Here is a 24448-nt window from a genome sequence, read left to right on the forward strand (position 1 = left end):
GAGCAAACATATATGATCTTTAAATATATTTTATTATATATTGTAGTATATTTATATAGATTTTTTATTAATTGACAGGACATTCAGGTGCATGATTACATTCATTATACATGTAGATTTTAATGGCTTACGTTTTTAGACACAAACACTGAGTTCTCAAGATGTCAACAAAACAACAGACTCATATGATGCGTCCCAAATCGCATACTTATGCACTATTCTACGCCATTTTGTAGTATCAATAGTGTAAGTAGTGCATTTACACAGAAAACTCACACTAAAAATAAGTAAGTGCACTTTAAATACCCGGATGATGCAGTTATTCAACCGGTAAAATAAAGTGTGTTTTGTTGGACACTTCATGCACTCAACGACCGCTGCTTTGCTCATGTAGTGGAAGGAGCGGAGCTTTTGGGCACTGATGTTGGATTATTTATTTTGGATTGTGAAAGCAGTATTCTCCTACGAGTGATTATAGTGCCTCCCTAAGGTGAATGCAGTTGTACTCATGCAGGTTTTATTTGGTAGTTTGGTCATTTATTTCACAAATTTGACAACCGTCAAAAGTCATCAGGGAAATGGTTTGAATTTCCGCTTAGTAAAAAAAAAAAAAAGTTAGTGCTCGGTTTGGGATGACACTACATGCATATAGTGTGCTATTGAGTGCATAAGTGTATAGTGTGCCATTTGGGACGCAGCTATAGTTGTTGACAGTTAAAAGGCTCATATGCAACACTAATAAACATGCGAGTCATGTGGTCAGCTGGATAAACATGCTAAGACTAGTTTAAACAACTGCTGTCATCTATCTTCCTTTTTGGATTAAAGCTACACAAGTATGTATTTTAAACCGACTTAAAAAAGTGACTATATGATTAGTCTGAGCAGTTTATGCAACTGGCCACAGGTTATTTTTCATCTGAAAATCAGGAGCAAAACTGTTTACAAAACCATGAAGCTATGACTTTAAATTTTGCATCATGACATTTTTTCGTGACTGTTATATATCTTTTACTACAAATTCTCTTTTCTGCCATGACAAATATACTGTAAAGGGCTGTTCACATAGAGCATAGTAATGATAAAGATAACGACATTGTTTTAATAATCAATCGTAATGTAAAACAACAGCAGAGTTAATTAAATCATTGGAATCAATTTCAGACTATTTATTTCCTGCTAAAAAGCTAAAACTCTGTCAGCCAATCAGAATCCACTGATATATAAAGAGTTAGCGCTATTTAAAGCTATAGAGGACATCGTGGAGAAGCTCTGCTTGATGTTAAACCCTCTTTTCAAAGATAATTTTAAGATAATGACTATTTTAAAGGGGTGGTCCACTATAATATATTACACTTTAGTTGATGTGTAATGTAGCTGTGTAAACATTAACAACATCTCTGAATGTAAGATGCTCTGAGTTTAATGCAAAAGGGAGACATTGGCTTATAGAGAGGTAGCTTAACAAAGCCTACAGCGAACAAATTTGGGGACTACAAAAAACACATCTGGGTTAGTGAGATCACCATAAAGGGGCGTGGCCACAGGCGCTGTCATGTTATAGCAGAGAAAGCTAAAATGGCGTCCAAAAGCTGCTATTTCCACAGAACTTCTTCTGTTTCTGTATTTGGGCTTCCAAAGGACACGAAACAAAGAAAGAAAGTGCTTACAGTACAATATTAATTATGTTCCAGAGAATTATAATAAATATATATAGCTCTAGCATTTGACAAAGGAGATCTCTCCAGTTCAGTGCTGGATTCGGCTAAAAACTCTTCAAAGAAGGAGCAGCTCCAACCATAAAAGCTGAAGTTGTGGATTGTGAGCCACAACCTGTAAGTGTTTTTATTTGTAAAGATCGATCTGTTACATTGCACAGTGTCTAGCGTTAACGGTATGTTGTAGCAAGGACGTAAACAAGGAATTAAACAACAGGAAGTGCTGTGTGGCACCGCTAACAATTTAGCTACAACTTTACATTTATCCGTGAAACCCATGTAAACAGCCACTTCAGCAGCGCTGCAGTGTCTCTCTATGCGACCGCTTTTTTTTTATATCTTTAAAGATATAACATTTTATATTACTTATGCTTATAACACAAATATGTGAAAGACACTTGTCAGATTTTATTTTAGAAAGCAGGCGTGAGGTTTAGCTGTGTCCTTTTCCTTTTGTGTCTAATTCAGACTCACACTGACACGGCTACTCTGACTGACAGTATTTACACAGCAGTGTGCTAGAGGCCTAGCGACCAATCAGAGCCTTTTGAGGGCGGGCTTTGGAGGAACTATGACCGTGGTTTTCATGTTAGCTGAGTAGCTGTATGTAATCAAAAAGATTGATGAAAAAATAACATGATTTTCTACAAGTGAAGCATGAGCACACATTGCTTTGCATCTTATAAACACAACCAAGCCTTTAAAATACACTCTGGACCACCCCTTTGAAAACAATTGTTTATACCATGGGAAGGAATGATAAAAAAAATAGTACATAATAGATAAAATAGTTACATAAAAACAATGCAAGCCAGGCTCGCAAATTGAAGTATGAAAATAAAAGTACCGTAGCTAACTAGTATAGTTTTAGTATCTTTGTGTTTCCTTCTTTGAAAATGCTGAGGAAACATTTTTAGTGTTTTTAATTCACTACACTAATTGTGATTGCCAAGTTCACTGTTTGATTAGATAGATTACACGAGCCAGATTCACTGGTCATGTGCCAGAAACACAGCACACTAAGGACATCTGCTGGTTACAAAGGGATAATGCAAAAAAGAAGAGCATAAACTAAAAAACTAAAAAAAGTAAAAAAGTAAACAGATTGATATCATTTGCTGGTGTGGATACACACATATATCACTATAGTTATAGTCCCTTTTGTGGATTATAAAAATGTCACAATGCAAAATATATATATATACATATAACAATTACACAATAAGCTTTATTTACGTTAATGCATCGGTTTTCTTTAGACTAGACTCTCACATTGATATTCACTATAGCTCAATAGTGATATTTTCCAGAGTGTTAAATACTGGAGATGTAAAACATGCGGCACTAGAATCATCTATTGCTTCACACTTATCACAGATTGCATAGGCACAACATTGAGCATAACTCAAGCTCACAATCACAAGTACAAACATTAATCAGTCAAAATCTCCACTTTAACCTGCTTGTGATGCACTTCATCACATCAAACCATTCCAGCTGCTGGAATAAATATTTGCTATGATATAAAGATGTTGAGCTCTCTAGTAATAGCAGCAGTTTATATGATTATCATAAAGAAAGACAGTGTCTGCACTGGAACGGACTGGTGTTGCATTGCACTATGAAAAATAGAGGAGTTTGCATGATTGCTTTGGCACAGCAAAATAACGCTGGTGATAGTTTACAATAAAGTTTCATTTGTTAACATTAGTTATTACACAGCATGACATCCTGAGGTATGTTATTTTCCGGATAACAACCTCTCAAACTAATAACAGAGGGTTGACCGGGTACTACAAATCATCTTGACCAAATATATTTATATATTTATATTTATTAATATGTTAATGTGTCATACTGCTGTTTTGTGAATGTTTAATGCCATCTTGCAACTTAATATTAAGTAGTTTTAGTAAATTAGTGTAATCAGCATTTTGTTTCTGCAAGCTTTGTTTAATTAAAGCAGCTATAACATGATTACTCATTTTAAATCAAGTAGCCATGTAATAATCAGCATAATGTAGATCCAGCCGGTTGTTATCGCATAATAAAGGCCTTCAGTCAAATACAAATGCTGCTGATAAACCTGTCAGGCTTTATTCTGTGAGAACACCATCCTGGATGTACATTATCCATAAAATAAAAACCAACAACACTTCTCAAGTACTCACTAATCTTAACACACACTGTATGTTTCTATCGATGAGCTTTTATGGACAGTTTAATTTTAATATTCCATTAGAAATGCTGGAATTAAACACTAAAATGTGCATCAACACAAATGCACTGAATTAAGGCGGATAATTAATAAGAATAACTATGATGGAAACAAATATATATAATAAAATCCTTAATGCACAAACAGCATTTGGCACAGCTCAGATGCTACTTTAGTTGTTCTGCCAAAGTCTGTCAGTACATTGATTTGGTTAAATTACTCTGTCAGTTCAGAAACATTAAGCATCTGAACACAATTAATGCATTTACTCACGTTTATAGATGAGATCTTATTTTAAAGTGTGATCATAATGCTGCCATTGCTACAGCTGCTTATTAAAAACAGGGAGATTGTACTTAGAAAACCAGAACCATCATGTGCTGGCTTTATCAAAAACATAACAAATTAAACTGACAGTCTTCTAATCAATACTCAATTATAAATGTTAACCAAGTAATATAAGGATATGAGCATTGTTCATAGCTATCTAGATAATAACAGGAGTAATGTAAACCAGTGTAAACATGATGCAAATGCAGAGGATGTGATCAGTTATAGGCACAGAGCTGGAGTTCACCCTCCTTTACTCATGAAAGGATGAGGTGTTTACCCGTTTAACGCTGGAGTGGCAGTGGTGTGTGTTAGTTTCAGGATGGCAGTAGTAGTGTGTGTTTTAGAAGCCAGTGTCGATGCTGAGCGAGCGCCGGGTCACATGTTCGATCTCTCCCGTCACATACTCATTGAAGGATGTCTGGTACTTTGCCAACATCTTCAGCATCAGACGCAGATTTAGCCACCACTGTGTCTTGGGCATTCGGTGTCTGCAAGACCAGAGAGACAGCTTATTATTAGTAGAACTTTACTTTTTTACTTTTTTAACACACACAGCTGGAAATCTTAAAGATTCTCCAAACAGAACAAAACTGGTGTTTCTCTAAAGGTTTATTTATTTTCAGTTAACTGAAGTGAAAATGTAGAAAGAAAAGTTTAGTTTATTAGTTTTTTGCTGGTTGTCAAGACAGAATATAGTATAGAATATAAAGTCCTGCTGCAGTGGTGACAGAATGAATATTGTGTCTGACTCCATCATGAGCTTGGAGGACTGCATCCATACATCTCTGACATGACTCAAATCACTGATTAATAAAGTCATCTGGAATGGCAAACAAAGCGTTCCTGGAGGACTCCCAGAGTTCATCAGGATTTTTTGGATTCATCTTCAATGCTGATATGCAATTGTGTTCATCTCTGGTGACTGGGCTGGCCAATCCTGGAGCACCTTGAGCTTCTTTGCTTTCAGGAGCTTTGATGTGGAGGCTGAAGTATGAGCAGGAGCGCTATCCTGCTGGAGAATTTGCCCTCTTCTGTGGTTTGTAATATAATGGGCAGCACAAATGTCTTGATAGCTCAGGCTGTTGATGTTGCCATCCACTCTGCAGATCTCTCGCACGCCCCCATACTGAATGCAACCCTTCACCAAACTTGACTGATTTCTTTGAGAATCTTGAGTCCATGCTGGTTCCAGTAGGTTTTCTGCAGTGTTTGTGATGATTGGGATGAAGTTCAACTATAGACTGTAAAATATATGGACGTAGTATCCGTGACGTCACCCATAGGTTTCTGAAGAGCGCAAAAGAAGCCACAAGTAGGCGTGGCCAACCGTCACCGTTTTGTTTGCGCGTCATCACACTCACGGCGGGATACCAAACATGGGCAAAGAGGCGTAGAGTGGGCGAAGCTTAAGACACTGCTAAAATTTTGCCTGGACCTGGTTCAGACACACTTTACTTTGGGAGAACGCTTAATACTTTATCACCTGCGACTCGTTTATGTTCTGACCACATGTGCTTGGCTGTACACTATATCAATAAAGTGTTTAGTCTTTTAAAAACACTGCTGTAATAAATCGAGCCACTAAGCATTGTTCTTATGACGTTTTCCTACAGGAGGAAAACGCAAATTACTTCCAAACACTTCAGATATAGTCTGTGTTAGTAAATGCAGGACTATTGATGAAATCCAGCATAACACTGTATGACAAGGCTTCAGATGAAAGTTCTAGAGCCTACAGCTAATCAATCTGTCAGATTCTAGAGTTCATTACTGCTCTAAAGAACATTATACATGATAAATGATCTTAAATAAAACAAATACATTAATAGAGATGATATACGAGTATATAACTTTACTCACATGGTAAACAGAGGCCACGTAAATGGTTTGTGAGCACAATTAAGTGCACTCAGCATCCCATGCCATATGATAATTGTAGGAAACAAGTCCAAAAGGCAACTGACTGTGTAAAGCCACATAAAACAACACAGAAATGCGATAAATATGCCGAGTTCAGTGGCTAATCTGCAGGATTCAGCTGAGGCGACGTGACGACGACCAACGAGACCTAGGTGTCACTCAAGTGGCCACACCCTTAATTATGCAAACTTAACATAACTTAATATAAAAGAAACTGATGAGTTATAAAAATATTCACCCCCTCACAGTTGTCATGAAGGGTAATATTAGCTGTATTAACCAAAATCTTTTTTGTACCAGGCTGTAAACACCTTTTTTCCTGTTGTAAAGTTGGCCATTCTAACAGTGGGCTCAATTGAAATTTGCTCTATTATGGAGCCAGGAGCGGCCAGGACTAGCGGGATTTCGGATGAATTGCAGTTTTAGTTACTTCCGTATTGGCTTCCCGAGGGAGAGCGGGAGGTTGCCGCTTGAGTTCAACAGATGATTCATGGAAAAAAATACACCTTCTGCCACTTTTCTAGAAGTCCAAGGTATTATTTGTTGCTCTTACAACAGGGATCGATGACAAGACTTTTTTCAGGCAGTATATATATATATATATATATATATATATATATATATATATATATATATATATATATATATATATATATATATATACCCATACAAAAACAAATAATAAAAAGTTTAAATAATAACTTATATATGTTACTAAAATAACACTACGTTTATTCATGTGTACAGAAATTTTAACCATAAAACTTAAACAATTAAATAAAAAAAATTGAAATAACATAAAATCAATTTGAATTATTAGGATGTGAAGCAGTATGCCTATGAAAAACAAATGAATAACTACATTATATGTTGTATTTATTGTGTTTTGTTTGTTGTAGCATGATGGGACTAGAGGCTACTGAATAGCAATTTATTACATAACTTCACATGCATGAAATATACTTGTGTGAACAATAATCATGTTGTGTGTGTGTGTGTGTGTGTGTGTGTGTAACTGTAAGGGTCACTCACTCAAAGTCGGTCTGTTCCTTCAGCTCAGTGACGGGACTGAAGGTCATAGCCTTCTTATACAGGCCCACCACACAGGCTGTGTCAGGAGTGTTCGCAAACACACGACCTGATTGACACACACACAAATTAATTCCGCCATGTGACTAAAGGAAAACAACATCTCCATCTGAATGATTTATATTAGTCAAAACATGAAAACTAGGGGAAATTATCAGCCATAAAAGTCTGCTCAAATATCGCAACAACACGACATGTCAATGTCCAACTGTGCTGTCATGGTACTACTGGTAAAACGACGCCTCTCGACTCGTTCACTGTCAATGAAATGTAGTCATTTTATTGGCTTGTGTTTTAAAAAATCTGTATAAAATATCAAGATAAATGTACAAGAAGTCTTACAAAATTACTTTTTATATTAATTTATTAATTAATTAAACACAATAATAAATAATTATTACAATTTCAATTTTGTTTTTTGGCAAAGTGCACCCATAATTAAAAAGCGTATATAAACGTGGTAACACTTTAGTTTAAGTAACAACTCACAATATTTACTACAGGCTTTTTACCTGCCTATTATTATGATATTAAGTGTTTATTACGTATAAAGTATGATATTATACTTTATACAACAGTTCTGTCTGGTTCTTGAATCTGACTGGCTGATAGCCGTGATATATTTAAGTAATATCAGCACCCTTAAGCAGGTCGCACACCAGAAGCGCCGCTCGGCGCCGCGACACGGCGCGTACATGACAGTTTAAAGTATCGCACACCAGACGCGCACATTCGAATGATATTTAACATGAAACTAATCAGATGGCGCTCTGTGGCGCGGCTGAAAAATGAACTGCGTCCTGAGCCGTCGCCGAGCGCCGCCGACAGCCGCCGACTTGCGGCGCCGGTGTGTGTATCCTGATAGAAACCAATGTTTAGAATTCTAAAATACATGGCGCTGCGTGGCGCTGCGCGGCGCGCCGCGGCACTTCTGGTGTGCGACCTGCTTTACAGCCTCTTTACCATTTGTGTATTACTCCGCCCACATACAGCCAACAAAAAGCAGACACTACAGATCTAAAGTTTAAAAGATGCTTACTCAGCTGTTTAACTGTCAGCTTATGATTTGAATTCAATGTAGAAGAAAGTAGTTCCTCATACAAAAGGATTTGAGACTCTTCATGATTGATTTTGTTTTTTATATACACAATTATGCCGTCAAACTGTTGTATAAACGCAATATCACACAAGTAGCAGTCCGTTATGGCTGTATATGCGGCCTCGTGGCAATGCACACTTCCCACCAGTGCCGATATATGCTCCTACATCCCTAATCTTACCCAATACCTAAACTACCGTACTAACTATTAATAAGCCTCTAATTAGTAGTTTATGGGGTTAAAAAATTTGAGTAATGGTTTGTTATTAGTGTGAATTGAGCATTAAATAAAGTGTGACTGTTAATTTAGTAGGTATTGCTTTCTGTAAGCTGTTCAAGATGGTTATGTTGAGTTTTAAGCCTGTAAACCTCTCACCTTGTCTGAAGCTGTCGTTCATCTTCTCTGTCAGCCACTGTACAGCTCGAACACCCAGTTTAGTCCCATAGTTTCTGTCAAAGGGAGTAGGAACTCCACCCTAATAACAAATAAACAACACAGAGCTGCTGATCTGACTCTAATAATGACACTATTGGATTTATACACCTGCTTTATTGCTGAATTAGATTGTGTCTCATGTTTAATGAAGTTTGCATCATTGATTACTTTTTTTTCTGTTCATTTTACTTTTATTGAATGGTTTTGGCCTGTCATTGGTAAATAAATAAGACCCTATAACTCCAGTAGGTGGCGGAAGCCTCCTCAAGTTTGAACGATTGAGTCATTGAATCATTCACTCAAGCAACTAGTTCAAAACTGCTGATTCGTTTAGAAACAAAGCAAATGATTCTTTAATCATTGACTCAGGTGAGTTGTTAAAAAAAGGTTCATTCAGGAAGGAACCAGTGCTCTGAGATGCACAAATGTTCTGCATTGGCTCTCTAAAAAACAAACAAAACAAAAAATGACGTGTCTAAATGTATTTCTGTAGATTTAGTTTGCTGAAATAATAGTAGTTCTATCAGTAATTCAATAAAAACATTTACTGACATTCAGGAATACATCACTCTTGCTTGACTGATCTACTTTATATCATGTTCATTTATTCATTATCTTTTGGCTTAGTCCCTTATTTAGCAAGGGTCGCCACAGTGGAATGAACCGCCAACTATTCCGGCATTTTTTTTTACGCAGCGGACACCCTTCCCAGTACTGTTAAATACCCATGCACACTCACATTCACACACTCATATACTATGGCCTGTTTAGTTCATCAGTTTCCCCTATAACGCAAGTGTTTGGACTGTGGGGGAAACAGGAGCACCCGGAGGAAACCCAACGGGGAGAACATGCAAACTCCACACAGAAACGCCAACTGGGCTCAAATCAGCGACCTTCTTGCTGTGAGGTGACAGTGCTAACCACTGAGCAACTGTGCTGCCCTGTATATCATGTTATGCTGTGTTTACACCAGACGCGGAACGCGTGGATAAATCGCGCTATTCGCGCGTAAATAGCCGCGTGAACATTTGAGGTTACTCGCTTCATTCGCGTGTCAAATTCACTTCAGAACAGACGCGGATTCGCGTGATGAGCAGGGCTTCTGTCTGCCCGGTGACTCTAGCTTCATAGCTAAATGGCTATTTTGGATTTTATGAAGAAAATAACAGTGTTTATGTGCTTTATGAAGACTGAAAAACAGTGTCAATATGTTTAGGGTCGTGTCTGAGTCCACTACATCCTTTCAGAGGTGCATCCAGCTCTGTGAGCTCATAAACTCCTCCAGAAACTGAACCTGGATGACGGAGGCTTTTAGCGGTGCTTCAGACTGAGCCCAGCCGAGTTTGATGAACTGTTGTCGGTGTCGGCTGGAGGATTTCCCCTGGGACAACATCAACAGGTTCTACGTCACAATCACGCCCCAATAAGAGCAAGCTTCTGATTTGTTAACGCAGCGCGAATATACGCTGAAGTTCAGATTTTTGAGCTCAAGTGATTCGCGCGTTTGCATTGACTTAACATGTAAATCACTCGCGCTTGACGTGCGTTACGCGTCTGGTGTGAACGAAGCATTATAAATATAAAAAAACAACAGATGGATGTTTTATTTTATAGCTAGAATTATAGGCTCATTCTGACTATACTTATAGGCTCACAGTCATATCTCTCAAGTCGTGATTTATTTTTTTTTGGAAAGAGAACAACATGATCAACAGTCATCTGTAACTATTCATATTTCACTTATGAAGTTTCATTTCATAAGCCTTGTCTGTGTGTGTGTGTACCTGCTGCAGATGTCCCAGGATATTAACTCTGCAGTCAAACACACCTTTCCCCTCGGCGGAGTAAAGCTTATGGATGAAATCAGTGGTGTAGTGCTCATGACACTTCTCGTTCCTGAAAACACACTTACAGTCACTCTTAAGCATAAGAGAGTAAAGTATCACAATCAGTGAGCAGGTGTAAACAAGCACATAATAAGCAGAATAAAGTAGATCAGGTGTTTGTTTTCTCAGAAGAAACTGTCTGAGGCCTGATTGAGTTGACTGTTTAGTTTTATCATGAAAAACAGAATGACCTCAGCACCAGCCCTCTCTGAATGTCCTTCTTCATTTTCTCTGTCAAATGCACCACATTGGTCTAAAAACAAAACAAAATGTTATTCATATGCAAGAAAAAAAAACAAGTAAAATAACACAGTAATAATCACGTGTTCAGTCTAACCGTGAGGTCATGGATGTTAAAAGGATCTTCAAATATGTACGCAGCATCCGCACCGACAGCAATGCTAGTGGTGGTTGCCAGATAACCACAATATCCACCCATAGTCTCCACTACGAACACTCTCCTCTTGGTTCCCGAGGCTGACTGCTTGATCTTATCACAGCTCTGGAGAAAAACAACACACACACTTCAGGCCTACAACTGCACAAACATTATCCACGGCTCTAAATCTAGATTTATAGCTGGTGGAGTGAAGAAGATAAGATTTGGCAGGTGTGTGTGTGTGTGTGCACTGATGCGTAAAGCCATTTTAAAACCTATTACATTAAAAAGCAGAAAAAGACACTTTACTTCAATCAAATGATTTTTTTGTGGTTCACACAGAGGCCGTCCATACTTCTCAACATCAATAGGCAGCCGGTGGATAAATAAAGTCTTTGTTTTTGTTTACTCCATGTAGTTCTGAGAGGTGAGATGTACATTTTGATTTTCTCAGATGCATCAAGGTAAGTGCGTAAAGGTCACTCTCTCACACACACAAACAGACACACACACACGTTTTCACACTGCATGACTATCTGGGCTAGCGTTTCGTCGCTGCTTTGTTTACACTGCATGATGGATCGCCGACAGGGGCTTTCACATTGCAAGACTTTACTATAGGAAGAATTGCCGACAACTTTGTCCAAACTACGCCTCACAGCCAAAAACACGTAGTATATCTTTTGTTATTAACTACATAACAAGAAAGAAGCCTTTAAAGGAGTAGAAAATGTACATATTTGCTCACCTGGGATTGAAGGGAATTAGCCATTTCTCCTCAACTTTCTTTTTTAACTTTCTGTATGAACCGTCAAACAGACACGGGTGCTCCTGTCAAACCTCCACTAGTTTTTCCTTCATTTCTTGGGTCTAAAAATAAACCTAAAATGAGCGCTTTAAACTTCTAACTCAACCTCCCGCTGGCCTGCAGGTACACACGCACACACAAATGAATGCTGCTCTCTCATTGGCTGTTGGTGATCGCCGATGTTATTTTCAGTCACAACTCATTTCACAAGGCATGGTTTGAATCACTGACATCTGCAGATGTTCAGCATGCCAAATATCTCACGGGCATCGGGGATTCTCTCATATCGCGTCTTTGATAGCTCATGCTCTGTGATTGTCACTCGCATGCACGAGCAACTATTTGCCTGTGATTTCAGGCATTTGTCGGTGATTTCTCAAAACTTGTCGGGGAGTCAAAATCGAGGCTAAAATCATGCAGTCTGAACTCGGCATAAAGGGTCAATGCTGCCAACTAATGATCAACAGTAAAAATGACACATTTTACCTCTTCCTAACAAGGAAAACCAGCAACAATCAAAAATGCATGATTATATGCTGTCATGACTTTGCAATAGAAATCTGGTTATAATGCAAGTCAATGGAGCAAAAACAGCCACCAACAGCAAACTAGGGTGCTTTCACACCTATACTGTTGTTCCGGAACCTGGCGTGCTGTCCCAGATAGCGCAGTTTATTTGGCATATGTTAATCCAGCAATTGCGCTCGGATCCGCACCAAAACTATCAGTCTGAGATGGCCTGAATGAGGGGGTCTTGGCTCGATTGAAACAAACTCTGAAGCGGATAGATTATAGTGAGAACCAAGCTATATCACAGTGTATTATGGTTATGTTATAGGCATATATGGCTACATGAAGAGAGAATTATGAGTAGGGCGGGATGTCATTTCTACCAGTAAATGTGCGTTTCATGTCAAATACTCGAGTGAAAGCTTGTTAACTATTAATGAGAGCTGTTTATCCGTTAGGAAAATCGACTTAATTGCAGTCTTGGTTTATTCAATTCAGCTTTATTTGTATTAGCGCTTTTACAATGTATATTGTGTCAAAGCAGCTTCACATAAATGGTCATAGTAACTGGATCAGGGTAGTTCAGTTTTAGTGTTTAAGTTCAGTTTAGTGTAGCTCAGTTCAGTGTGGTTTAAAGTCATTACTGAGAGTCCAAACACTGAAGAGCAAATCCATTGTTGTGTAGCTCTACAGATATCTCTATCTGTTATTTCTCTCTATAATGTAAAGCCTGTAATGCACAATTCTAGCCAACGGCTGTGTATAAAAAAAAAGTATTACCTCTGATTTATATCTGCTGACGATGTCTGTGGGCGTCACCATTCAAAATAAAGCGCAGATTTTCGCTTATGATGTCTTGTTGCTCATCGTCATAAATTAAAATAAGGACGCATGACAGCTGAGCGGGACTCTGAAAATTAAAGTGTGAAACTCTACCCAATGTGAGGAGAGTTTACTCGCACGTGACTTGTTTTAGCTATTTTGGTTCGTTTAGAAACTTTGCCGTGTGAAAGCGAACCGCTCCAAGAACAAAGAGCAACAATGTAACAATTTTAATCCCTGTTTCAGAACAAAACATTTAATCTACAGGTGTGAAAGCCAAAGCCAATGTTGTTACTAATCGTTCACATGTCCAAAACTGATAAATGGTAAAAAAAAAAGTCCACAGGTACTTTTTATCTTGAAAATAAATTATTTTAATTGTTTTTTGTGTGACATTTTTTTTTAATTTGGCAATTGCTGAGTTAAAGTCCTGTAATTTTCTAAACAATTTAGAAGTTTTGATTAGTACTGAGGTTGATTAACAGATTTATGCAAAACAATTTGAACTTGCGGGACGATAACGTATAACCCGTGCCTACAGACACATTTGCCAAAGAAGCAAAATGGAAGAAGAATATTGCTGTTTGATTCAGACGTGTTTATGCTTAACCAGCGCTGATGTTGAACTGGATCTGCGTAATAAACGCAACAAATAGGCTTTACTTTTTATTTTACAGCTTATAAAGCATGTATGCACATTAATGCAATATCATATTTAAACAACAAAACTGTTTACAAAAAGTCAACATATGCGCACGTTGTAGTTGTCTTTTCATCACGCAGCGCGCACTTGAGCCGTGAGGGAGAGAGAGGAAACCATATAGCAAGACATAATCTTTAAAATAATGATTTCTATTAAAAATGTAAAAGGTTTTGTGATTATAATAATAAGCGAGCCATTAAATAAAGGCATATTTGCCGTGGTGCGAGCGATTTGAGGAAGTCTGCGATATTTATTTGACGGAAGAAAAAACATGATTGGAAAAAAACAGCCTATGCCGGTTATTAAAAAGAATCAGTCAGTGTTTTCGTTTTGTAATATACGTTAATTATTTAAGTGGAAAATAATTTAGGGCAGTCCTATTTATTTATTCATTTTATTTAGATTATTCTGCTCTTCTGTGCTAAACACTGCAGGTGCGTGAAGATGCTCTGTTGTTCTGTTCCGCTATTAATATGCTAACATATAAAAATAAATCAGTATTTTAGTATTTTAAAATGCAATATTTAATGTGTCAGACACAAAATAGACACGTCAATTTGTTTAATATAAAATGAATAGTAATAGTAATCTATAGTTAACCATTAATAAGCGATTAATGAGCGGCGGTTGTCGGTTAGCAAAATTAACGAAATGAGCATCCCTAGTAGCTATTTAATTTACTTTTTCTATGTAAGAGAACTTGATTGAAAAAGAATTTTCAACATGCCTGAACCATCTCCACAATGGAGTTTAGTTCTGTTTGGTTTTTCAACAGTATTTTGTTACAAAAAAAACAAAAGTGATATAGCTTTGGCTATTTATTTATTTTATATATGGCCATTTATATTGTTAATAATTTGCATAGTTAATATTGTTCTTTGATGTTTAGATTATAAAGATTTTTCAAATGTTATTTAATAAAAAATAGTTTTAAAAATCTTTTTTTTCCCACCCCACACGGAAAAAAAATCGTGATACGAACCGAATCGTGGGTTTGGTGTATCGTTACAGCCCTAATAAATGGTAAAAAAAAGTCCACAGGTACTTTTTATCTTGAAAATCATTTATCTTATAAATTATTTTAATTGTTTTTTCACCAAATCAGTGACATTATTTTTGAATTTGGCAATTGCAGAGTTAAAATCCTGTAATTTTCTAAACAATATAGAAGTTTTGATCAGGATTGAGGTTGATTAACAGATTTATGCAAAACAATTTGAAAAAAAAAAATGCATCTGATGCATTTTTGCAGCAGTTTAATTTAGTGGATGTTTTCATCCTGGACATAACGAAAGAGTAGTAAGTTTGCCCAGAGTGTATCGTTGAGTTTAAAAAAAAATAAATAAATCAAAGCTTTGAAACAAGATTTGATACCAAAAATCATTCTGCTAGCTTAAACACAGAGGAAGTTGTGGCCAAATTAAGACCCAAAATCACCCCAGAGTGGATGAAAACATCCCCAACATTAAATAAGGGTTAATGTAACAAATAGTCAATCTAATAGTAACAGCAAATGGGTGTATATATGGATGTTTAGGTGTCCTGTACTTACAGACATGGCTGCATTAACAGCAGTATCGCTGCCCAGACTGAACTCAGTTCCTGGCACATTGTTGCTGATGGTGGCAGGGATGATGCACATGGGAATACACAGTTCATCATAGCGACCTCTTGCTTCCACCAGCTCCAGAACACCTTCATACGCCTGCACATGACAAAAAACACACTCAAGTATCATAAAGAGCAGCACAGACATGCTCTAATATAGTGTTTCTCGACCATGTTCATGGAGGACCACCAGCACTGCATGTTTTGGATGTCTTCTTTGCCTGTCACACCTATTATATATATTATATATTATATATATAGTCCCTATTATTGAGCTGATGATCAGAATGTGTTCAGTTACGTAGACAAGGAAAATGTGCAGAGCTGGTGGTTCTCCAGGAACATGGCTGCTCTAATACACAGTGGCGGTTCTAAGGATGTCTGCCCTCATATCAAATATTTATCCCAAAATTTAGAATTGCAAAATAATGGCACAATAAAAACTGCATTTTTATGTACGGTACCTACTGCATACTCAAGGGCCGATCACACAGAATGCGTTTTTCCTCTCCAACAGATTACTTTTCTATTGTATTTCAATGTAATCAAGTGCTTGACGAACTAGTTTGACCGTTTAATGCACGTCTCAGATCGTTTGAAGTGTTGCGCACGTGAGCTCCACAATTTTTATAGGGCATGTCAAGTTAAGAGATGTTCACACGCAGCACAGCTCATTACTGTCAGCTCAAAGGCAGTGGACCAATCAGAAGAACTTGGAGGCAGGGCAAATCTAGTGAGCTTCTGTTTATATTAGAAAGTAGGCATGGCAACTTTTTATTTACAGTTATATCATGGCATAGGAGGTGCTCATTGTTGCTGTGTCCAGATATATGATGAGTTATATGATGCATCTTCAAGTGCTTATCATAAGATGTTGTTCTCCTATTGCTAATGGGTCTGTTATTGTCGTTATTATATCACGTTCATAATAATGCATAATGTGGACCTCGTGATACACTGCGTTTCTTAAAAGAGTGCTGCATTTTGTGTTTTCGATACATTTGGTGTGAATGAGCCCTAACACACTCAACCAGACTGATCAACAAGTGGTTACTGATGTGTTTTATCGTACACTAAATAAGTAGGGGTTTGGAAAATGAATCACTAAAACAATTCATATGGGAGAATAAATGCATATTATGCCCTTATGACCTTATGTAATGCATAATAGCTCTTAAAAATTTTTTCCTGGAAAATAACTCAAATCAGTTCAAATCACAGCGCTCTTCCAATCAGATTAGCTTATGAGACATAAATCATTTAGGGTGCTTTCACACTAGATGATGAGAATGATCCGGACTAAAACAGACCCAATCGCAAAAAGTACTGTGCCTTTTGGACTAATCCAGCTGCCATAGGCTGATGCGCTGTGCATTATGGGATATGGAGGAAACATATTTGTTGACAGCGCTTTACCAACAGAGAGAGAGAGAGAGAGGGGAAAACATTACCTGATGGATCATTGGTAATAATTCCGCAAGATGACTATGTCGCAGTTTAGCTAAATTAATTCACGCCTCCTCCTGAAGTGACGAGCGATGCATTAAACACTGTTTTCTAGCCACGGCCACGCTTCATTCTTGAAATGTATAGTTTGTCTAAAGCAGGGATACAATCAGTCAGCGCAGTCGTCCCTCCAGAGCAAAAACGACATTTTGTGTCTGCCGGTTTTGTTTACTTGCGGGAGTTCACTGGCATTTTCCCGCATGTGAATTCTGACCAATCAATAAGCAGTTTAGGAACTATATTCAACAACATCTGGCCAATGAGAGATGTGGATTTTGTCAGATGACTGCATTGTTTCAACTGGTTCGGACCAAAGCCAGCAGTGTGGTGTGAAAACGACCCAAAGACGGCAGAAAATGCTACAATGTATCATTTATCACTCTTGGTCCGGACCAAATGAAGCGAACTACAGATTTGAAAGCAATCTTAAAATGCAACAGGACTTCCTAGTGTGGCGTGGGACGAGATTTAACAGGTCGAGTTTTCTGTGATACTCCAGCAATATGTACAAATAAATAAATAGCATTCCATGCATTGCATCGAAAGTATGATATTTGCGTACCTCGAAACCACCGATGACCAGCAGCGAGTGGATGCTGAACTTGTTGAGGTTTTCCACCAGTTTGTCCATGCAGGTGCTGGGGAGGGTTCTGGAAAACACTGAGAGTGTTAAAAGGTGGCTTTCGAAAATAACAGCTGCATTGATTTCTGAAGGCGACTAACCGTTTAGTTCCCAGCAAAGAGCCACCCAGACCTGTCCAACCGGCCACCTGATTCCAGGACACTTCATTCACCTGCAGCATCACAGAAAACACATCAGACCTTCTGCATCTTCATGGACATTTAAGCTTTTCTGTTTTAGTGTTAATGCCCATAGAATATAGTTTGGCAAAAAGGTGTATTTGTATTGAAATGTTAACATTGTCTCCAGCATTTAATAGTAATTTCTGAATGACTCCGAGACACTGAAGTAGTTGACAAAAGCTTTACACATAAGAATGATTAATATAGTAAGAGGACGCGAGGACACAAGTCGGGTACTTCTTCAAATGGAACAGCAGTGTACTTTATAAGGTCATTAACCTCACCATGGACTCATCAGTTTCACTGTACATTAACAATAAAATGATTTAATTAATATTATGTTAATATTATAAATCTATATTTTAGATTTAAGAAAATGTACACATATATTCATAAAAATGTGAATTAAAATGAGTTATTATACACAGACACGTGTCTGATTATCAGATTTATTAAACTACAATGGTAATTATACACACAATAAGAAATTAAGATTACGTCAAACAATTTGGTAAACAAAGACAAAGAGCGTACAACACGGTAACATAATTAAAGACAATTACAAAAGGTAACTGTCACACGTAAATAATGTTCTGGTGAATCCAAATGTGAGTGATACAAATAATTTATTAACAAAGTCAAAACAAAAGCAAGGAATAAGTGCGGTGCTAGAACTTGGAGAAACAGGGCAGGAATCAGGCAGGAAACAGGGTCCATTAAAAACTCCTCAGGTCCTGAGCACAGACAAGAAGCACCATAAGCACACGTAACGAACTGACAACGAACACTGAACACGTAGCACATATATAGGCACGATAATGAGTATCAGCTGGCGAACAATCAATCCAGCTGAGTACCTGTCATGACATGAGACCAAAACAAATACACGTGGGCCACAAAAACAAAACAAACACACATGATCAAACAGACACTCCGGAAGAGCGCACAAACCTGCAACTGTGACAGTAACAAAATAACACTGCCAAAATAATACAGCTGAGAACAAATAATAGATTTATAAGACCAAAAACTGTCCGTTAGATATTCACAAGATGTATTAAATATCATGTTTTAACTACAATGAAGAGATGAGATCCAGCGGTACGTCCGGGATGGCCTGGCCGAAGTAAAGCTGCTCTGGCGGGGGAGGTGATGACGGAGCTCCCGCTGGCAGGCTGGGAGACGGAGTCCGCATAAGCCGAGCCACATCGTTAAAGAAGCGCTATTATTGTGAACAAACTGCCGATTCGAATTAAAAACAACTACATTCTCGCCTGAAAAACTGTCAAAACTTTATTTTGTGACACAGTAAAGGAGTATTTTTAAAATCGTGCGGGTTTCCTCCTCCGCCATTAGCGCTTGCTGGTTAGGCTGCAATGCATTCTGGGATACCTGAGCTTTGCAAGTTCGCACAAGTCACCCTCCATGCATCCTTGGCCAAATGGGCAGAGCAAGTACACATCCTGGAATTTCATGTGTACTTGGAAAGATGTGAACTTTAGAATTGGAACAGTACTTTGGCGACGGTTGATGACGTTTCACGAGGACACAAGAACGCAAGTACAGAAAAGAACGCATATTGAGAAACAGCTCAGGTCAGTCTAAGGCAGGGGTCGGCAACCCGCGGCTCTAGAGCCGCATGCGGCTCTTTAGCGCTGCCCTAGTGGCTCCCTGGAACTTTTTCAAAAAATGTTTGAAAATGGAAAACGATGAGGGAGGTAAATATATATATATTTTTTAATATGGTTTCTATAGGAGGACAAACAATCTTAACGTTTTCCAATGCTGTAAAAGTGTGTAGAATATTTAATTTCAACATTTCTGTCAACGAAGATTTGCGTCATAGCTTGCGACACACGTTTCTATCAGCAGGGCGGTATGCCAGGCAGGTAGCTGTTGTAAACAAACCGGCGGCTGTGTGTTGCGCCATGGAGCGTAAGCTGTCTTTGCCAAAGATGTACAGCGGGGCATGCTTTCTCATTTTCCCTCCCTGAGAGAATTCAAAGAAGCCCATCCCGATCACTCACTCAACGGTGATTATTTACAAGGTGCGATCGTTGATATGCAAACTGCATTTGAGAGCAGATTTTGCGAGTTGCGAAAGGAAAAAACGAGACTGTCTTTCCTTGACACACACCCCTGGAGATTGACCCTTCCTTGTTGAGCACATTCCCAGGAATGACTCGAGCTGATCTTGAAATGGAAATGGCAGGCTGCGTTTTATTGCACTGTTTGTTGCCCAGATAAGGGGCACGTTGTGCACGTTCATTTTGATGTTGTTTTTTTTGAATCCTCAAAATAAAAAAAAAACATTAAAAAATCTGATTTCTTTATTGCATTTCTTTAATTTCATCAAAGCAAAACATAATGCAATAATATTGTAATGAAGTTAAACTTGAACATTAAACATAATGCAATAATATTGTAATGAAGTTAAACTTGATCATTAAACACATTTCATTAATATTGTAATGAAGTTAAACTTGATAATTAAACATAATTCATTAATATTGTAATGAAGTTAAACTTGATCATTAAACATAATGCATTAATATTGTAATGAAGTTAAACTTGATCATTAAACAATTCATTAATATTGTAATGAAGTTAAACTTGAACATTAAACAATTCATTAATATTGTAATGAAGTTAAACTTGAACATTAAACATAATTCATTAATATACTGTAATTAAGTTAAACTTGAGACGGCATCGTACAACAGAGTAGTCATGTGGCGCGTCATTCTCTACAGGATGCACTGCAGGGAAATGAACATTTAATCATATGAAGGCTCAGTATGTATTTGTAGCCAACGAAGTCATTTTTATAGTAGGCTAATATAGCTAATATAAATACATACAGCATGTGTTGCCATCATTTTAAGGCTTATATAAGGCTTTTAAGTTTTTTGCGGCTCCAGACATATTTATTTTTGTTTTTTTTTGGTCCAATATGGCTCTTTCAACATTTTGGGTTGCCGACCCCTGGTCTAAGGTATTAGGGGGTGGCTACACACCAAACCACGCCCCTCCACCTGTCAGTTTTGACAACAAACAGAAATGGTGAGGTGGAGTCTGTTAGGTTGTAATAACTCTCCCCAAACCCTTTTCCCCAACCTTCTAAATGACACGCCTACTTTACTACATCCAATCAGCTCACAGTAAAAAAACAAGGCAAACCACGCCCACTGTTTTCTTATTTAATATTCCGTAGGAACTGCGTCACAATATGAGAAAAAATAAAATAAAATCAGTCGCAGCTTCCGGTCATTAAGCATTAAAACAACACGGAAAAAAATAAACAACACTGACTTCACACCAGTCATTGTGCTATAAAAAGAGCACTGAAGGATGTAAATGTTTTGTTGTTTACCGCTCCTTTGGCCAGCCCCTCAAAGCCATCGTTGACGATGTAAACGCGGTGTCCACTGGCCAGAGCCACTCTCACAGCAGAGCGAACCGCTGCATTCATGCCTGCCGCTGGAGCACCAACATTCAGGATGGCAATGGAGTGTTCACTCTGAGGAGAAAAACACCTCCATCAGAACAGCAGATACCATCATCATCATCATCGTCACGCTTCTGCTCTTTTCCAACCAAAGTTTGTGTGTTTGGGTGGTTATAAAACAGATATCAAGAAATGCTGGTGCTAAGACGGTGACAAGAGTGGATATTTGATGAATTTCACCATCATTTTGGTGTATATTAAATATCGACAGTTGAATTTTTTGACGATTGAAATGAAGTGAATTTTCTTTTTCAAATCTTTCCCAAATGATGTTTTCAGGGATCATACGGTCATAGAAAACTTGGAAAAGTCATGGAATTTTGACATGGCATTTTCCAGGCCGGGTAAAGTTTTGGAAAAACAGAAAAACCCACAAAGTTTTGGAAAAGTCATGGAAATTATGTTAAAGGTGCAGAAGGTGATTGTCTTCAGAAGCATTTTTTGTTGTGCTGGTTGAAAGTCTCTTCATAGTCTAATAGTAATGATTACAGTAAATTATTTAAATGTGTTTATATGTATTTTTATATTCTGGGTAAGGCATAAAAGTCGGGCCGACATCTCTTATAATCCCGATAAGTAGCCCAATCTGTCGCTCAGCTAATGCAGATTTGAACAACTGCGCAGCCGTTTGTACGCAGCTCCGCCAACCGCCGTGCGTTCACGAGAGAGAGAGAGAGCACACGCTCGCGATCTGTAAAAACATGCTGAATCAAAACTTTTTAAAAACCTGAATCAATATTGAAGTTACCTTTGTACACTGGAGAAAGGATGACACCATGTCTGAAGGATTTCTCTGAGACAGGTAATGTTCTGTTTTAAAACTGTTCTGTCTTCACGCAAAGCTGATGTAACGTTAGATGTTGTTGTTATAAATGGGTTATATCTTCACAGAAGTGTTGTTCAGACACTAAAATCTTCCAATGAAAGATTGATTAGACTATTTTCAGTTTCATAAGGGATCTTTTAAAGCATCGAAAATGTAGATTTTAATTAGTTTAACAACAAAACACAAGTATATACTGCTATTCCGCCTTGTCTCTCCCTATATTGTTTATCATGCAACTCTAATATTCACTCTGAAATCGCATGTCAGTTTGGCTTGCACGCCACCGCACAAGCACTAGTCGCTTTTAACACATGAGAGAGGGTTATTTTGCCGTGCTCGTGTTTCAGGAGGCGTGGCTCTAGACGGCAGGGGAGGGACTGTGATTCAGAGATTTACGCTAAGCTGTTAGCATTGTGGAAGATCCCCTACTGCACATTTAACAAATATCTGTATACTTGAATTAGGGCTGCACGATATTGGAACAATCCGACATTAACATATTTTGTGTTTCTGTGATGTATATTGCAATGTGAACACAATTAAGCGGCGCAGTAGGTAGTGCTGTCGCCTCACAGCAAGAAGGTTGCTGGTTCGAGCCACGCTCAGTTGGCGTTTCTGTGTGGAGTTTGCATGTTCTCCCTGCGTTCACATTGCACATCCTGCGATGTGACTATTGCGGACGCACACATTGATATCGATGCTGAAACTGTATATTGTACAGCCCTAACTTGAATATAGGTTAGTTGTCTTTACTTTTTTTCTGTCTGTCCTTGGCCAAAAACTTGCTCTGACATTGTTAGTGCTGTGTACGCATTATCAAAATCAATTTTACTTAGATCTAAAAACAAATTTAGACAAATTTAATTGTTGTGTGGTCTATGATATACTATAATACATTTAAACGTCATTGTTTTTCTTATTATTTACCATATATATGTAGACATTACATGACACATTACAGTATAATAATGAACTAGAAAGTTCTGGAAAAGTCATGCAATTTTAGTAGTAAAATTGTGTATGAACCCTGTGTTTTAACAGAATCAGGAATTTTTCACAGTATTTCCTATAATATATTTTCTTCTGGAGAAAGTCTTATTTGTTTTATTTAAACTTAAATAAACTTGCTTGAGTGCTCCCATTTTATTAGAAAAACTCAAATGAATAATTTACTTTAATAAGACCCATTTTAAAAGACCATTCATTGATTTCAAATCTCTTTTGGTAATGTGTAGCTGTAGTACAGATGTTTTACCTGAACCGCAGCAGATTTCTGATATGCCAGCAGCTTATAAATGCTCCAGTTGTTCTCAAAGCTCCTGCAAGCGTCAGCGTTTGATTAATTATAGACCTGCTTTTTTAACATTGCTGTGGTTCATTTCCATGATGTTGATTCTCACCTGCCACGTAACTGAATGGCCTCTTCGAAGCGCTTCTCATTCATGGCTCTCTGAACCTCTTTAGTCTGTAGATAAGAGACAGCAATTATTCTCTTTATAATAACAGATAATATTGGAGACATGAGGTTATCAAAGACATCTGTCAGGTTTGTGTCCTCAAACTGTTCCTGTGTGTAGCACTAGTTTCTTCCACATCTCCTCCAAAGCCTTCTGTGTCACGGTCGGTGAGAGGAAAAAGGAGCGAGGAACCAATTGCAGAGTGAAGGAATATTTATTCTTAATAAAATAAAATAATAGGCAAAAATAAACAACCCAGAGGGGGAAAAACACTAATAAAACAAATAAACAATCAAGCCAAACTAGGATGGAAAGCTGGCGGGGATCAGGACTGGAACAAGATGACAGACAACAAGCCAAGGTTACATACGGTGATGAACTGGCACAGAACAGCAGATATGAGGGAATTATAAACTGTAGTAAATTAACACACAAACAGATGAACATAATTAACTAATAATGGGTTAACAAGGAGGGTGGGACTAGACAATAGACGGGAGAGCACATGACACAGAGAGACGACACAAGCCATGCGCTCACATTAGACAAGACTAGAACACGCAGCTAATGAGAGAACTCATTAACTACGCGTTCACAATACAACAGGACAAGAACATGCAGCCAATGAGAGAACTCATTGACCGCATGTTCATGACAACACAGAAGCACACAACAAAAGCACGTGACTACCATGTAAACACAGAGCCACGTGCTTTGACAGATGCAAGACACGAGCACATAATAGATACCTTACCGTGCGCTCACACATATGCAACGCGCATGATTCATCTCAGCGTCAACCAAAACCGAAAGCA

General features: G+C 37.9%; 1 protein-coding gene across 2 annotated transcripts in view; it reads right to left on the minus strand.

Moving 5' to 3' along the window:
* Positions 1-13: 13 nt before the first annotated feature.
* The window catches only part of pfkla (phosphofructokinase, liver a), a 53940-nt gene continuing 29505 nt past the window's right edge, over positions 14-24448 (minus strand). Inside the window, exons 11-22 of one of the 2 annotated variants that reach the window (XM_087268484.1) lie at positions 23577-23641; positions 23432-23495; positions 21216-21362; positions 17762-17832; positions 17601-17688; positions 15477-15629; positions 11040-11204; positions 10894-10955; positions 10601-10712; positions 8754-8853; positions 7222-7327; positions 14-4757 (exon numbers count right to left, since the gene is read on the minus strand). In XM_087268484.1, coding sequence (XP_087124610.1) covers positions 4610-4757; positions 7222-7327; positions 8754-8853; positions 10601-10712; positions 10894-10955; positions 11040-11204; positions 15477-15629; positions 17601-17688; positions 17762-17832; positions 21216-21362; positions 23432-23495; positions 23577-23641 — 1281 coding nt within the window. In that variant the 3' untranslated portion in view covers positions 14-4609. Of the gene's footprint in view, positions 5863-7037; positions 7328-8753; positions 8854-10600; positions 10713-10893; positions 10956-11039; positions 11205-15476; positions 15630-17600; positions 17689-17761; positions 17833-21215; positions 21363-23431; positions 23496-23576; positions 23642-24448 lie in introns of both variants that reach the window. The other variant, XR_015499935.1, reaches the window with a different exon arrangement.

This window comes from Danio rerio, chromosome 9, assembly GCF_052040795.2.
Source record: "Danio rerio strain M-AB ecotype USA chromosome 9, GRCz13ab, whole genome shotgun sequence".
Classification (NCBI taxonomy): domain Eukaryota; kingdom Metazoa; phylum Chordata; class Actinopteri; order Cypriniformes; family Danionidae; genus Danio; species Danio rerio.